Source organism: Notothenia rossii, assembly GCF_949606895.1.
Source record: "Notothenia rossii genome assembly, chromosome: 6".
Classification (NCBI taxonomy): domain Eukaryota; kingdom Metazoa; phylum Chordata; class Actinopteri; order Perciformes; family Nototheniidae; genus Notothenia; species Notothenia rossii.
Genome location: NC_136909.1, coordinates 54,683,255 through 54,699,843, shown reverse-complemented (window position 1 = coordinate 54,699,843; position 16,589 = coordinate 54,683,255). Strand labels below are relative to the sequence as shown.

Below are 16,589 nucleotides of genomic sequence, written 5' to 3'. Positions count from 1 at the left end.
CGCGGCGTCCGCTAGGATCGCGGCCACTCTGGTCAATGGGTGCTATTCCACCAGACGCGCCGCCATACTTGTCAACCCTCCCGATTTTCCCGGGAGACTCCCAATTTCATTGCCCTCTCCCGGTTTACTCCCGGGGTCATATTTATCCCGCATTTCTCCCGATTACTGACAAAATCAGATTTCCTCAGGATTGTTTCCACTCTGACTTTAATACAGCTACACCATTGTTTGGTTTCCATGGTAGCGCGTCTCTTTAGTCATGCGTGCAACTGAAAGTCTGAGAGGGTGAGGCAGATAGTCACAGAAAACTGAACAAGAATCGACAACTCGACCCTCTGCTCACTCCTTTCCTGTTGTTAATGTTAATCTACAGCTCCGGCGATCCACTAGCGAGTGCTCGAGTGCGCTAGAATTTGAAAATACACAGCCGGAAAAAATCTGCCACTTCCTTACAGAGCCCCTCCTCCAACACACACGAACGCACACATGACCAATGAGGGCACAAGATAAATTTGTGCACAGATGGAAGGCTGACAGGCAGGTAGGCCATCCAGTTATTTTAGCCGGTGCTACGGCTTCCACAGATGAAATGTTTTTATGGATTTTTTGTCAAAGCACTTCAGATATTCATTGCTATCGGGATGTTAAGAGCATTCCATGGAATATAACAAAAAGTGTATCTCGAGCTGGTTTCTCAAATTTACCTACCCCACATTTAATCCCAATTATTAGCTTAGTTGTTAAAATATGTAAAGTTCAATGGCCCAGATGTAGGTTAATTTGTATGATAGTTTGTTCACTAAACGCCATCAGTAACTACAACAGCTCCTTTTATCAGGCACTAAGGATTTTGAACTAGATGAGAATAAAGCAGGATAATATTCCGTGCTGTGAAAACCGTCATACTTTTTTCAGCTCAGCTGCCAGTGGAGCCCTCGGCATAGATGGAAAGAAGCTCTAGAGGGTTCAAGAACAGCTTGCTCTCTTACTGTGGAACACAATCACCACATTTGTAAACGTAAAGCAGGGCTTTGAATGTAACCATTCATCTTCAGTTAGCATGTTGTCGTTCAGACATGAAGGCTCTCCAAGGCCTGCGCTCAACACGGCAACCTGTATTTCTGTTAGAGAACCCAAAAGGCTCTGCCACAAAGTGCCAAGTAGCTCTGGGTCCTGATGACAGGCAACAAAGAGCAGGCTTGCAGTTGGCATTAAAAGTGTCGAGGCATAGCAAAAGTTGTTACTTCAGTTTGCCTTGACTGTGTTAACAGACTGCTTGCCACAGTCATAGCAGCAGAGAAGGCGTAATAAACAAGCAAAAAACCCCATTTCCTCCTTTGAAAATTCAATCCCTTCATTTTGATTGTGTGTCTTGAGAATATGTATTGCTAACCAGACATCAAACGGGTTCACAGAACATCTGTAATTTCCGATGTTGAACTAACCCGGTCAGAGCGGGGTCACGTTACAGTTCAGCGTTCAGCTCTGTGGAGACTGACACTGAGGACGAGTGTAAATATGACCAGTGTATTAGTGATGATAAAGCTGGTGAGTAAACTTCAGTGTGTGTGTGTGTGTGTGTGTGTGTGTGTGTGTGTGTGTGTGTGTGTGTGTGTGTGTGTGTGTGTGTGTGGTGTGGGTGTGGGTGTGTGTGTGTGTGTGTGTGTGTGTGTGTGTGTGTGTGTGTGTGTGTGTGTGTGTGTGTGTGTGTGTGTGTGTGTGTGTGTGTGTGTGTGTGTGTGTGTGTGTGTGTGTGTGTGTGTGTGTGTGTGTGTGTGTGTCTTTTGAGACTGTAAGTAAGCAAGCATATGAGTTTCATATAAATGTTGACTTCATTCAGGTCATTTAATAAAGTGGAAGGTTTGCTTCCTGCTGGCCGCAGCAGTCAGCTGACAGTGTGCTACAGATTCTGCACAGCTCTTCCCTGTATTTCATATGTTTCTCAGTCTGACTTGTCTAACAACATTAATTGTACGAAAACAAAACACAACGTATCATCAACCTAATTTGCATTTTCTGAACTCAGCGTTTCTATGGTTTCTCCAAAGACAGCTACTGAACACAATAAACAAGGACACACACACCTTATCTCTGAAAACTTTACAGCAGGTAATGCACGTTCAGCATAATTGCTGCTTATGGTGTTGTCCAACAAATACGATGAGAGGAATTTCTACCTTTCAAATTATTAAATTAACATTAAAGGAAACCTGTATCTACCAGTACAAACTCAGGAGAGTCTGTTTACAGTATCAATTTTCTTTTTCTTGTATTCCATGTTTCTCATCATTTGTACGGGATTTGCACTACACTGAAACGTTGACTTTGATTAAATGTATTACAGTAGGTTAGTTGAAAGCAATAATATCAAGTTTAAATAATAATATTAGGTATATCTTAATATTATTGCTTTCAACTGACCCAATACAGTTATGGGAAATCTGTTGACATACATTTGATTAAAGACAAGGTTTCAATTTTTCCAGTGTGCAATGTCTCTGTTGGTGTGCATTGTTTACAAAGCTGATCAGTAAGAATGGGCTCTTACATTTACAGATCTATCAATTGGAATCCCATAAAGCAATTTACCATTGGAAGATGATGTAAAATAGATAACATGCTGTAAACTATAGGCAATATTATTTGCACGTTGCAGCACTGAGTGTGTGATGTTTTTTGGGAATGTGGACACGGAACACATCAGTCTTTTCTCCTGCTCAGCCATTGTGTGTAGCTGAGAGGCCAAGACGCTGCATCCTTGTTCTATTTAGGCTGGGCTCTGCGCGCAGCCTGAAAAGCCTGGGTTCCCTTTAGTCGCTCCCTTTTTAGCCTCTTTTTTACCTTTCTGAAACAATGGATCCTGCCTCTTTTCAAGCAGCAGCCCCCAAACACTCAGTGAATAAAGTTAGTCCAACATGCGCCCTTAAACCCACCCCGAGACTGCTGCTGGGCAGCCACACTCGCAGAATTGTTTGTTAATAGTCCAATTAGATAATTGCCATCTTTCACTCCTTTTCCTCTCTGTTTCCCATAAAGGCATGAATGGCACTCGGGGAGGGGGGCAGATTGAAGAGGGCTTCTGGCCAGCTAAGGTGACAAGAAGGGCTAGAGAATGCTCCTTGCACTGGGCCACCGGTTTGAATTGAATCATTGTGGCCTAATCAATGGTCTTATTGGATTACTGGCTACTGCTGTGTTCAGAGATATTGTTGCACTGACAATAAAAATAGCTAAGGGTTGGTGGTTGGATGGTTGGGTGGGTAGTGGGCTGGAAGCGAGTGGTGCAGAGAGGTAGGGGCCATTCCAGAGGTATGTGTGTGAGAGAGAGAGTGTAGGCAGCCTAAACACTAATGACAAGCTTTGTTCCCCTTTCTGTCTTTTCCAAATGTGCAGGTTAAGATTATGAGAGCTGAGGATGGCCTCCGGGGTGCAATCATTTGAATACTGAAGGATGTGGCGTTAGCGGCCTGGACCTCCATAGGTAGGCGCGTAGTATCTGAATGAACACGGAAACTTTAACACAATCAGTGTTTTAACTGGCCGTGTCGTGGACGCCTTGATACTTTCTGATCGGCGAGGATTTGTTGGTTATCCTTTTCCGCTGTCTCTCTCTCTCCCAATCTCTGGCTCGCTCCCAGTGTCTCCTGCCTACAAGAGCATAGTGGTGAGATCCACACATTGCAGAGTTCCATTGATTAGTGAGAGAGTCAAAGGGAAAAACAGGATTAAAGTTTCCTGACATGCTGTGGCAATCAGGTGCGCTGTGAAAAGTCGGGGGGGAAATGTCTGGCTATGTTCGGTCGAAGGAAGAACGAAGCGCCCGGGAACTTTCTTTAGGTACGGAAGAGTCGTACCTCTGTGATTGTGTGCCTTCATGTTGGGTTCACTGAGGCTTGGTTGCGACGCAAGACCAATCATTTGTCTTTATTCTCTGGGCTGAGAGCTGGCAAACTGTAGGGGGACGGGACAAGCAAACTCCTCTATCAAGACCTGATCTATTTCCACAAACAATTCCGTGTATTCATGAGGTTATGCAAATTTTGATCCAGCAAAATTACCGTAATCAATTGAAACAGCGAGTGCGCATCCATGCCTCTGATTATTTGGCGATTATCTATCAGCCTGATGTCTAAGTAACAAGGAGAGGGGCTCATTGAATAACTGTTGAGTTCCACTGAGAAGTCCATGATCATTGGGCAAGGGACTTTGCTCAGTGATAATAGGGCTCCTTGGTCGACAGACGGAAGTATTTCACCAGACATTAGATAGCTGTCTCTGCACTGCTGAAAGGTACTGTTTTGAAACTAAACCCCACACTGTCCAGACAATCTGGTGCACCGTGTTCTCCGTAATCTCCTATTTTTCACCTGACAAAAGGGAAAAAAGAGCCACAGGTCCAAGAGGATAAACTGAGCATGGAGGTCAGGTACAACCAAGAGACAGAAGGGAAGGGGCTGAAGAATGGACTACAGAAGGGGAAAGACGACAAGGACTCCCAAGGAAGCCTGTCCAAAAGCTTCATGAAGGAGCAGCAGGACTCCTTTTCTCCCTCTGGGACCGTGGACAACTGCGAGAAGAGCAGGGGGAGCACGGGGGACCCGGACTACTGCCGGAGGATACTGGTCCGAGGTAAGGCTGGGGCTTTTCCTTTTTTTAACTTGCAGTGTCGTACTTCAGAGATCGTAAAGATTCCTCTGAAACATTGTTTAAACTTATCTTACAATAGATGCCTTTAAGAACCAGGAAATAAGAGAGTAGCTTCAGGGACTACATGATGAGGAGGAAGCATTTGTAGTTTCATTGTGGGAAAGTTGAGACTAAGGAGGACTTCACTTAATTTAAAGTTGATAGCAAAATAACCCCTTACACATAAGCAGTTTACAATGGAGACTTTTTGTATTACAATTATATAAACATACTGTAAGAAAACACAATGATTTGTTATGAAAAAGAGCTTTTACATTTTTATTTAAGAATTATAGGCCAAATAAACGTCATGACCAAAAATTCTGCGCCTTCATTTTGGTCACGAGACTTTTTTTTTAGCACCATGACGGTTTCATTTTTTCTTTAGATTTCATACTTTGATAATACGTTTTAAAATCATGTTTATAGATAATTATTAAGATTTTATTATTATTATGATAAATGAACAATTCACATTTATTTTCCTGGGTACATTTAAATGTGTAAAAGGTCAGGCTTCTAACAGAAACATTCCTACAGGGTTTATGTTGTATGTGTTGCATTACACTTTGTAGTTGATAAATAATAAGACTCAAAATTCACCAAACAAAAGAAGCAGGCGAGTTTGTCTTTACAGATATTTTAGGTTATAAATTCTGTGCAGCATTTGCCCCCACAGAGCGATTTATGTAATTTCTCATGCAGGATCAAAATCAACTATAAATATAATGTATAAAACACCAAAAACTGTGGATTAGCATGACAAAATTAAATTAAACATAGCAGCTCACTACTTAAAAGATAGAGAAAGAGGTTTTTTGAAAAAAAAATAATTATGAATTGATGGATTTCCGCCACATTTATTCAGCACATATTTAAAAGTATAGTCAATTTAATAATATATTTGAAAGGAAATAACACATGCTTTTTGCTTTCATCTTAAAGCATCTTTTGTTGTCATTTCTCTCAGGAGTATTCTACATCAGTGAACCGACGTGAAACACATTTCAACACACGTCATTCTGATTCACTGACTGTAATCTTTACTTCTTATGTCTTCAAATTGGTAAACACTTTAATATACATAAATGTATATTTAGAAAGTCATCTTAATTAAATTGATGTCAGAGGTTGGAGTTTTCCCTATAGTATTTAATTTAGATTTTCCATAATAATTACAAACATAGGATGATGTTAACTCATAGATGTAAAGGATAATTCATCAATATGAATTATATATTCTCTACAAGTACATCATGTTAAATTAACTCCAAATGCACTTTATTTTACAATAAAATCTGAATTTGAGTCATAACTATACATTCTCCGGACCTCCACTATGCTCCTACTATTACTTCAATATCTACTACTACTACTACAGCTTACAACAACAACAATAATAATAATAATAATAATAATAATGATAACAATAACTATAATATTAATAATAAAGCACATGACCAGTGTGCACCCTGAATGAAAGGCATGTCTCTGTTGTAATTGTCTCCCCTCTCTTTATTGCAGATGCTAAAGGCTCTATCCGAGAGATCATCCTTCCGAAGGGTCTGGATCTGGACCGGCCCAAGCGGACCCGCACCTCCTTCACAGCGGAGCAGCTGTACCGGCTGGAGATGGAGTTCCAGAGGTGTCAGTACGTGGTCGGGAGGGAGCGCACAGAACTGGCCCGGCAGCTCAACCTGTCTGAAACTCAGGTATGAAAGCTGTTCACACTGGATTAAAAACATTGGAATGATTCAACTTGAATCTCAAATGCATGAGCCATAACAAATGCCTTTCTTTTAATTAATATAGTAATAATGCAAAGTGTAAATATATATATATATATTTTTTTTAACAAATTACAATCATCTATTTTCAATTCAGATAATCCTATTACGATCACTTATTTGTCACAGAGAAAGGTGAATTTACACAAACAATTATTTTCACTTCACGTGTAATCAGTGACGTACATACATAATGAAATCAATTTTAGAAGATTGTTTGTATTATATTGCATTTTAAAGGTGCCATCATTTAACGTCCATATACCAAGCGGTATTCTCACACACATAATTACAGTTTGAGCACAGATGGAAAAGGCCCGTTCTACCGGCACTACAGATGTAAACAATAATGGCATCAATAATCAATACAAATCTTAAGTGTTGTTGTTGAGTGTTAGTATTCGAAGACATGTCTATTCATTAAGTAGTGTTTGCTGTTTCCTATTCAGTGTTTTGAATACGCGATGCTGGATGCATTTAAAGATTTCACGCAGAATTATTTCTTATTGTATGTACACTGAAACTGAAACAATGACTTTAATTAAATGTATTATGTTAACAGATTTCACATAACTGTATTAGGTTAGTTGAAAGCAATTAAATGAAGTTTAAATAAAAAAAGTATTAGGTTTACCTTAATATTATTGCGTCCAACTCACCTCTTTTGACATAATACATTTATTTAAAGTCAACGCTTCAGTTTTTTCAGTGTATACATTTAAATTAAATGCATTGGCGTTTTAAATAAAGCTAGTGCGTGTCAGTACTGTATAAATTATGGAGTGTTTGACATTGAAACCTAAATCTGCTAAGATAAAAGGCCGTAGAAGGCTGTCTCCTAATGTCCTGTCAGGGGTCAGAGATGGGTCGTAGGGTGCCTGTCGGCAGGTCAGTGTGTGTCATTCTGACTCTGGAAGACGTCAGCTTCTGTTTGTGGTCAGCTCGAGTCTCATTCATCTTTTTTGTTTTTAAATGTGCAAAGCGCCATGGGTTGGTGTGTGGTGCTAACTGTCGTAGCGCAGCGGCAGAGCTTGACCTTGAGTCTGCGAGAGGTCAACCTTTCTCACAAAGCCGCAACTCTGATCTGTTTGATGATGTACAACATGCTCACACCTCATTTTATTTATTTTACTTACTTATTCCTTTTTTATATTTGAAATATTTAACTTTTTTTATTGGACCAAAACAGCTGCTGATATTTATTTGTATTCAATACAAGGTAACTAAGTGCCTGAAGATTGTATTTGCTCACATAAAGGTATATAGAAAATTACCTTTGCTCCCTACTTATGGAGGACAAAGGCATATCTCCCAGAGACTGACTCATGTCCTTATGTAATGACTTTTAATGACAACATGGTGAAATTAACATTTTGTTCCCTGGTACTAACGGGGTGCTGCATTAAAGAGTGACAGCCATTTGCCGTGTGCACAGCTAATCATCTTTGTTTGGGCGACCAGCTTCACCTTGTTTTCTTTGCACTTAATGTCACCTCTGACATGAGCAAGATGTTTCATGTGGGCAGTCTGTATCAGCAAACACAAATGTTGGATCTTTTTTACGTGTGATGGTGTTTATCAGCTAGTGAAGAGTTCATCCGCCCACTGAAGTGAAGGGAACAATCCGATGTGATCACACTGTCGCTGGGATTAAGATGGTGGCTTGCTGCTGATGGCTTTCTACAGAACACATTTAGTTCAATGTTAAAACAATCAGGTGTGATAACAGAAATCATACAAATGCTTAGTTTTTTTTATTTTGACATGTATTCAATGAAGATTATGTGAAACTGAATAATTAATACATTTGAATAATTGAATGGATCAGTTGAGTGTGATGGATGACTTTAGCCTAATTGATAAGTTATCACTAAGAGTGCATTCCTTTTTTAATTCTTCGATTGAGCTATAAGTATTTTTGACTCCTTTGCCCTTATTCAATATACTGTACGTACTTCATGCAAAATCTCAAAAACAGATGGAGTAGATCAAATCCTTCTCCAAAGAAGACATTTAGGATTTCTTAATTTCTTACCAGGCTCTAATTCTAGAAGCTGAATCCCCATGTTCAAAATTTGAATTGTATCTTGAAATATCTTCTGTATACCAACAACTTAAATCATGTTTTCATGAAAAAAAAATTCAAACAATTGTTTAGTCTTTAAAAAAGATTCTTCGAAAAAAATTAAATTAAAAAACATTAAATAAAACTAATTATACTCAATCTTCAATAAACTGAAATGTTAAACACAGAAAGACGTAAAGCTTACACTTATTGTATGGAGGGTTTGGATTCTTTAGCTTTATAACTGACCCAAACAATACACTTATTATAACTTCAGCGCTAAATAGATTGCACCATACATAATTCAGCCACACGATCACAACATCAAGCAATAAACACATCCACCATAAAATATTTCAATCTGTTCTTTAATTGGCAAATCTACGGAAGAGTATTAGTGTCACATGTGATTTTTTTTTTGTTCTGACCAAAAAATGCGTTCTGCGATTTTGTTCAAAAGTCAGAGGTTTTTTTGCCAAAATTCTGACTATAATCTCATATCTCAAAGATTTGTTTCACTTGTAGTCAGATCTCAAAAAAAGATAAAGATGTGGCATTAATCCTGTTCCGTATTGTTCATGTTTGTTTCAAAGACAAAAGGACACATGAGAGCTGAGATCTGGATCTCAACTGTTTTTAGTGTAAAAGGACCAGAGTTTAGCATTGCTGAAGAATATCACCGAGAAACTTTTGATTAAATTAACGTCCTGCTGACAGTGAGTCCTCTCCTCTGCAAATTCAATCACTGCATCCTCTGATCACTCACTGTGTGTGTGTGTGTGTGTGTGTGTGTGTGTGTGTGTGTGTGTGTGTGTGTGTGTGTGTGTGTGTGTGTGTGTGTGTGTGTGTGTGTGTGTGTGTGTGTGTGTGTGTGTGTGTGTGTGTGTGTGTGTGTGTGTGTGTGTGTGTGTGTGTGTGTGTGTGTGTGTGTGTGTGCGTGTGTTTGTGTGTGTGTGTGTGTGTGTGTGTGTAAAGTTGAACCTAATATGTTTGTACTTAATATTATTGTTCCCGATTAACTTATTACAGTTATGTGAAATATATCAGTTGATATGTGTGTAATATTTCACATAACATTTAGTTAAAGTAAACGTTTCAGTTTTTTCAGTGTGTGTGTGTTGTGATTGAGTAGGGAAGGACAGGCATTTGCTTTATTTTTTTAATTGTGAACAAACTGTTTGTGTAACAGCACACCATACTCTGTGCAGTAACACATTATCAAAGCTCGCTGGAGATTACCTCCAACCTGTGAGATTTTTAGACAATAGTCCCCGTAAGGATTGCATCGACAATTTTGAAATTATCGGGCATTTGTTGTGAACACATAGCTACCAAGGCGCTATGGTTACTATAGTATCAGTGAATATGACTTGGTGCAAATGTTGTGATTACTACACCACCAACAGACATGTTTTATTTTCAATTTATCCGTATTATTGTGGAGACAAAGTTGAAACAGGAAGACCGATAGAATGACAGGCAGCAAATGGTCCCGAGCCGAATTGTAATCCGGGTCCTGGGCGTGGGGATCAGACCCCAGAACACGGGCTCCCGCTCTGTGGCCCCAGAGACATGTTTTTTAATGCTGTATTTATGTTGATATTGAAATATTTTGGATCTTTTAAAGGCAATAACTTATAAAGATGACCTGCAGTATGGTAACCTACATAGAATAAACACTCTCATCTGTGCTCCTTCCAGGTAAAGGTCTGGTTCCAGAACCGGCGCACTAAGCAGAAGAAGGACCAGGGGAAGGACTTGGAGCTGCGCTCGGTGGTCTCAGAGACCGCGGCCACCTGCAGTGTGCTCAGACTGCTGGAGCAGGGCCGTCTGCTGACCCCCCCGGGCCTGACGGGCATCCTGCCCCATTGCGGCTCGGCCCTGCGCCCCCCCTCCATGGCCCTGGCCAGCAACAGCAGCAGCAGCAGCAGCAGCAGTGGGGGCAGCACGGGCACGGCGGGGGGCAGCCCCCCCCTGCCCGCCATCAGCAGCTCAGGGACAGTGGCCGGCCTCTTCTCCTTCCCCATGCCCTCCTTACTCAGCGGCGTGGCCAACCGCATGTCCTCCAACCCCCTGTCCATGGCCGGCTCGCTGGCGGGTAACCTGCAGGAACTTTCCGCCCGCTACCTGAGCTCCTCTGCTTTTGAGCCTTACTCGCGGACCAATGGCAAAGAATCCATGGACAAGAAGATTCTGGAATGATGCTTTGTTTTCACACAGACAGATTCCTGTTTCCTCTGGACACATTTGTTTTTTTTTCTGGCTTTCACTGTCTTTGTTTGGTTTTGCTCATTCTCTTTCATCTGTGTCTGTTATGTTCTGTAGCAGTTCATGTATTCCAGTTGCACATCTGGCGTCTTACAAGCACAAGCTCATCTAACAAAGACAGGGGGGCGATGGAAAGATTTTGCACAAAATGTTAGCGTAGGTCTGTGTTACAGAGGTTTAGAATGACCCTGACACTCTGGGGGATCTTTCAGGTTGCTGGCAAACATGTTTAGTCCTATCTATGAATCCCAAAATAAGAATACACACAGGCAGAGAATATGGCTTCCTATACCACAAAAGCTCTATCGCTGAAAAAGAAGTGGTAAATACTGTAAAGCAGGAAGTATAGGATTGGTGACAGAAAGTGTAAAGCAACGATACCTTGCCGGCCGTGTTTCAATCAATGCATTTGTTTGGTCACTAAAGTGAGTTGAAAGCGAGTTGTCAAACACTTGAGCAGCGGTTTGTTGGATCTAATCAGCAAATTAAAAGAAAGTTAATTCAAAATGCAGCATTATGAATAAGTCCAATTTTTCATCACAGAATTGTGGGATAAAAAAAGACCCTCTTAATAAGGTCACTGCAAGGCCAGCGTAAGCACAGACTCAATGCATCTGACATGTCAATGCAAAATGCTTACGAAGATACCTCACAAAAATGAATCTTACAAAAATATATTTTATATATCCATCTGTATTTGGACCAAACTAAAACGTAATCTATAGAAGGTGTTGTCATGCAGTTTGATGGTTTAATTGTCAGTGTTGTTTTCTCTATGGTTTGGAAAGGATTTTAACATTTTCCAGCAAAATTCTTCACTTTGTGGCATTTTCGTCTTCAAGATGCAGTACCTGAATATTTTTGTGTGTGATTTTAACACCACTGTGAGTTTCAGAGTATTGGTGTACAGTTTCAATTCCATGCAGAAGCTCGGCAAGGGAAAGAGTGTCTGAAAGGGAGCAGCTTTTCAGCATTAGTAAGCTGCTTGCTTTGTTCAACACTACAAGGTAACAGGATATTCAAACATTAGGACAATTCAATAACCGTTCCTTCCTGTGTGAACATTTCAAAACCCACAGCCTTCAACATTTTGGGCAGGCTGATGCATGCGGAGACGGAATGGAATTATTGTAGTATAAAATTACTGGAAATGAGATATGTACCTTAAAATTGTTATTTTATTGTAAATTATTAACTTCTGTATCTAATAGATTATTAGTATATCTGGAAAATAATGGATGAATGAATGTATTAGCGGGGTTGAGGAACCAATCAAAAGCTCTTTGGTGCTGTTGTTGTGAAATATCTTGAGATGTGTGAACCGTGTGGTACAATGTGCATATATATTATGTATGGCTACAGACAAAGACAAGTGTTTTTAATTTTCTTTCATACATGTTGCTGTGAATCAAGTTATGATAAAATTCATGACTGTTATACCTCATACACCAGGGCCTGATGTGTCTGAAGTCTTTCCTCCTATTTTTGGTACTGTTAATTACGATCAGAACAACAGGGGAACATTATGTAGACCTTTTGGTTAAATGCCACACTTAAAAACAATAGCTTTACACATTGGATGTTAAAAAAAAACGATTTTAGCAGTTATTTCATTTCGAGGTAGCGAAGGTCTTATTATTTGCATTCACCAATCCTCAAATATCTTTTTTTCCTCAGAAGTTTTTAATATACAAATATCTCTTGATTTTTTGTTGGAATCAGAGAACACTTTAAGAGGACCCTGGATGAATCAATGACCAACAATCTTTCCTAATCATTCTTTTTGATGATGGACCAATGAATTCATTATTATTTATATCACCTCCAGGCCTGATATTTGCCTGAAATGGCAAAGCGACTTGCGGAGGGTCAATATGTGACACAGTCATGGCAGGATTCCCATGCGAACCAGAACCTTGATTTTGCATCTTTTATTTAAAAAAAGATTATGTCATTTTATTTCTCCAAGGAAAAAAACACTTTAATGTTAGAAAGGTGTTTTCTTATTAGTATCAGGTCTCTGTCAATCCAAAAGTGATTTCAATATGAAAAAAAACAATTGCATCATAAAGTGTAATTGAATTGATAACAATTAATATACTGTAAATTCCAAAAACATAATTAACGAAGTTTGGCCAAAAAAAGAAAATCATAACTCTAGGTTCTCCAATAGTTTAAATCCGCAGATAAAAAAAAAAGTGAAATGTGGCTCATATATATTTTTCTGCAAAACTAATGTTAATAGGTCAGTATACTGATCCTTATCCTTCTGCATCAGTTTGCACTGCACAGGTTATCATGGAGCGGAGCTGAGCTGAGGGAATGAGAGGGAACGCTTCGGATGAGGGGGGTGCAGAGGCCGAGGTGTGCAGCAGGACAACTACTGCTCCCCTCTAAAAACACCCCGCCTGAAGGAGAATTCCACAAACATCACATACTGAATCTTAGGCCCCGTCCACATGGAGACGATATCAGTTGAATCCGCTAACGTTCTCTATCGTAAAGACGGTTTGTCCACACGAGGCGACACGGAAACGCGGGTTCGGAGCCCGAATCCGATACATGTTGATGAATACACAAAGTGGGTAGGTCTGGGGACGAAACGCTTGCGGCACCGTGTGCACGCCCTATACGATCATCCCTGAAAACGTTGACGCCATAGCCTCGCCTCTCCCCACCTCTCCTGCTCACCCCCGCGTCATTGCTGATGCGCTTCGCCAACAACAACAACAATGGCGGATCACAGGGTTGCGTTCGTGCTCCAGACGCTACTGACCATGATACAGATTTTAGTGCAAAATCTACAGCTCCTCTACCACAACCATCAGCAACAATAATAATATAATATAATAATAATCGTCATCGGTCTTATTCACTGCTTTTGGTGTATTTTGTGGCGGAAGTACAGCGGCACTTACAGGCCCGGCATATGTACTACAGCGTCTCCAGCGGGTTGAGCGGTCTCGTGTGGACCGACACGATTCTTGAGCCGATTCCGTGCGGACGGAAGACTTTTTTGATATCGAATTTGGTTCATTTTCCTCTCCATTTCGTCTCCGTGTGGACGCAGCCTTAAAGCCACTGGCTTTATTATGAATGTAGAGTAATTGAATCATTTACAGGAATACATTAGGAGCAACAGTCCTCTTGGGGGGGTGAGGATGTAGACCAAGATAAACTGGAGTGTGTACCATGGTGTGTATCTGCTGTGAGCAGTGCTGGAAGAACAAGTTACGAGTTAAGCATGACTCTGAGGGACTTCACATTTAATTTATGCTACTTTACTTTAATTCCACAAAATGTTTTCAAGATTCAAAGGTTTTAATGTCATATGCACATAAGTTACAGTGTAGAAATGGCATATGAATTGGTTCTTTTCATATTCAAATCTCATTTGGATTGATTGACAGAGACATGATACTGATAAGAAGAACCCTTTCGAAAATTAAAGTGTTTCTTCTTTGGAAAAAATAAAGAGGACATCATTTATTGTAAATTAAACATGCAAAATCAACGTTCGTGTTCCCATGGGAATCCTGCCATGACTGTGCCACATATTGACCCTCCACAATTGGCTTTGCCATTTCAGACAAATATCAGACCTGGAGGTGATATAAATAATAATGAATTCATTCGTCCATCATCAAAAAGAATGATTAGGAAAGATTTTGGTCATTGATTCATCATTAAGGTCATCCTAAAGTGTTCTCTGATTCCAACTTATCCATTTGAAGGTCTTTAACCTAATACAATTATGTGAAATGTGTTGAACGTATCAGTTTTTTCAGTGTACTTTTACTTACTGTAAGTACTCAAAGCACTGCTCCCCCTCTGGCTGTTGCTGAGGAAGAGAAAATGCATTTGATTGTGGCACACATGTTTTGCAAATATTCTAAGTTGAATCCTGTTTGTATTTGCCTTTATTAGTTTAGTTGTGCTTCTTCCGGCAGAGAAATTACTGTAGAAAATCAGGGACCGTCCAGTTGTTCCTTGAAAACTGAAGCTCTTTTGTGAGCAGACCCAAATAAACTAATCCTCCCCACTGTGTCTTGGGAATCTCCCTGAGGAAAAAAAAGGTCACATTTATGCTGCCTCCCCCATCTACACCCCCAGCAGCCACCCCAACCCATTCTCTCCCTTCACCCCAAGTCCAATTAGAAGGAAGGTCAGGGAGGTTTTGTAAGCGGGGGGTTTCGGGGGGAGTGTGTGTATGTCTGTGTGTGTATGCACGTGCAGGGCCGTCAGAGCAGCAGACCACCAACACATTTGCTTCCATCACATGATCCGGTCTTTAAACTCAGGTCTTAGCGGGTGAATGAAAGGCTACATCCTGTCTTGTTTTTAGTATCTGTTTTTTTGGCCTTCTGTTTGTGCGTACTGTGGATTAACACGCTAACAAATCTCAGTGAAGATGCGACCCTCTTTAAACCGACTAATCCAGCAGGTTCAAGCTCTACAGTTACGGATCTACAGGTTGTGAAAAACCTGTATAGTTCAGTCATTGTGCTTCTTCATAAAAAATAATGAATCCCATTAAGTAATCAAAGAGTGAGGGGCGCGGAAACCCCTCCAAAGCAAGGGTGCCACTTGTGTTTTCGGTAAAACAACTTGCATAAAGCCATGAAATAACTATAATTACCATATGTGTTGAAATACTACAATTTGTAATTACATCTGCAGCACCCTTGCAACTGTATTGTATTGGCATGTAGTTAGCGGTTAAGAATACCAAGATATTTTCATGTCGCTTTTACAATTTCAACAATCCTCTTGTTCTGCCCTCGCAATGTGCGGCTATGCAAAGCTAGACAGGTAGCTAACAACTTGAATCCTCCAATAATCACAAGGCTTTGGCTTTTCTTGATGTTTACTGTACGATTCTTATTGTGAAACTAGAAATAAAATACAGAAATAAAGCATACATTAGTACACATATAACTGATATACATACATTCATTCAATTAGTCTGCGTCTCATACACTCATACATGTACACAGCATCTGTATGTAATGCTAATTAAACCCATTTAACCAAACAAATACAATCCAACATTTTACCATCAAAGGCATATGAAAACAACAGCTTACTGTAAATGTAAGTGCAATAAACACACCAACATTAAAAATGCAATAAGCCTAACACAGTGCATTGACAATAATGCTACGACTAGCAAGCTAAATGTAAAGCTAGCTGCTAGCTAAATTAAGCATGTTCTAACAAACTCTTCATACAGGGAAAATGTTACAGACTCACATTTTCTACAACATATTAAACAGGTTATACATTATGTTCTGGTACTTACAGATCAATAGTATCCAAAGCAAAAGAGTAATAATAAAGGAACTCTGCGGCACCGGGAGTCGGCTGCATGTCGTGAGGTCAACTGAAGAAATTCCCTATTACATGCTAGTGATGGGTCGTTCTTTTTGAACGAATATTTGAAGTGAACGAGATGAACTGATTCCTCCCACAAAACGATTTGTTTGTTTGAGTCGCCGCCTTCCGCCAAAAGCTAAAGAGAAGCTGTTCGCGAACGACGAACTTAAAGAACTGGCGGAAACAGTTCAGAACTGTTTCCTACAGTTCTTTTATTTTATATCCCTTTCTTTCAAGAGGAGGGTCCCGTTAGGGCCCCTCCGAAATACTGGATGTTCCATCTACAGAGTTGGACTCAGTTAGACAACTACCACAAATACAATGAAGTACTTTACTGTTGGACTCAGTACTAGTTGGACTTCTACCACAAGTAGGCTACTATGAAGTTATTTTACTGCATAATTTTT

The 16,589-nt window shown here is 40.1% G+C and overlaps 1 protein-coding gene and 1 long non-coding RNA gene across 2 annotated transcripts; one reads left to right on the top strand and one right to left on the bottom strand.

Moving 5' to 3' along the window:
• The first annotated feature begins 2,041 nt into the window (after positions 1-2,041).
• vax1 (ventral anterior homeobox 1) lies at positions 2,042-12,206 on the top strand. The gene is made up of 3 exons (XM_079686355.1): positions 2,042-4,629; positions 6,211-6,398; positions 10,240-12,206. The coding sequence occupies exons 1-3, from the start codon at positions 4,416-4,418 to the stop codon at positions 10,738-10,740; spliced, it is 903 nt and encodes a 300-aa protein (XP_079542481.1). The 5' UTR covers positions 2,042-4,415; the 3' UTR covers positions 10,741-12,206.
• On the bottom strand, positions 10,803-16,174 carry LOC307042479. Its single transcript, XR_013809139.1, has 3 exons — positions 16,109-16,174; positions 14,610-14,647; positions 10,803-10,914 (listed from the first exon to the last, which is right to left on the bottom strand). It is a non-coding gene; the product is annotated as an uncharacterized lncRNA (long non-coding RNA).
• Between the last annotated feature and the right edge of the window lie 415 nt (positions 16,175-16,589).

What these genes read in the sequence shown, in the direction of transcription:
- vax1 (XM_079686355.1), top strand. Translation starts at nt 4,416, where the DNA reads ATGGAGGTCAGGTACAACCAAGAGACAGAAGGGAAGGGGCTGAAGAAT. An exon ending in CCGGAGGATACTGGTCCGAG is followed by an intron (nt 4,630 to 6,210) that starts GTAAGGCTGGGG and finishes TCTTTATTGCAG; the next exon opens with ATGCTAAAGGCTCTATCCGA. An exon ending in TCAACCTGTCTGAAACTCAG is followed by an intron (nt 6,399 to 10,239) that starts GTATGAAAGCTG and finishes TGCTCCTTCCAG; the next exon opens with GTAAAGGTCTGGTTCCAGAA.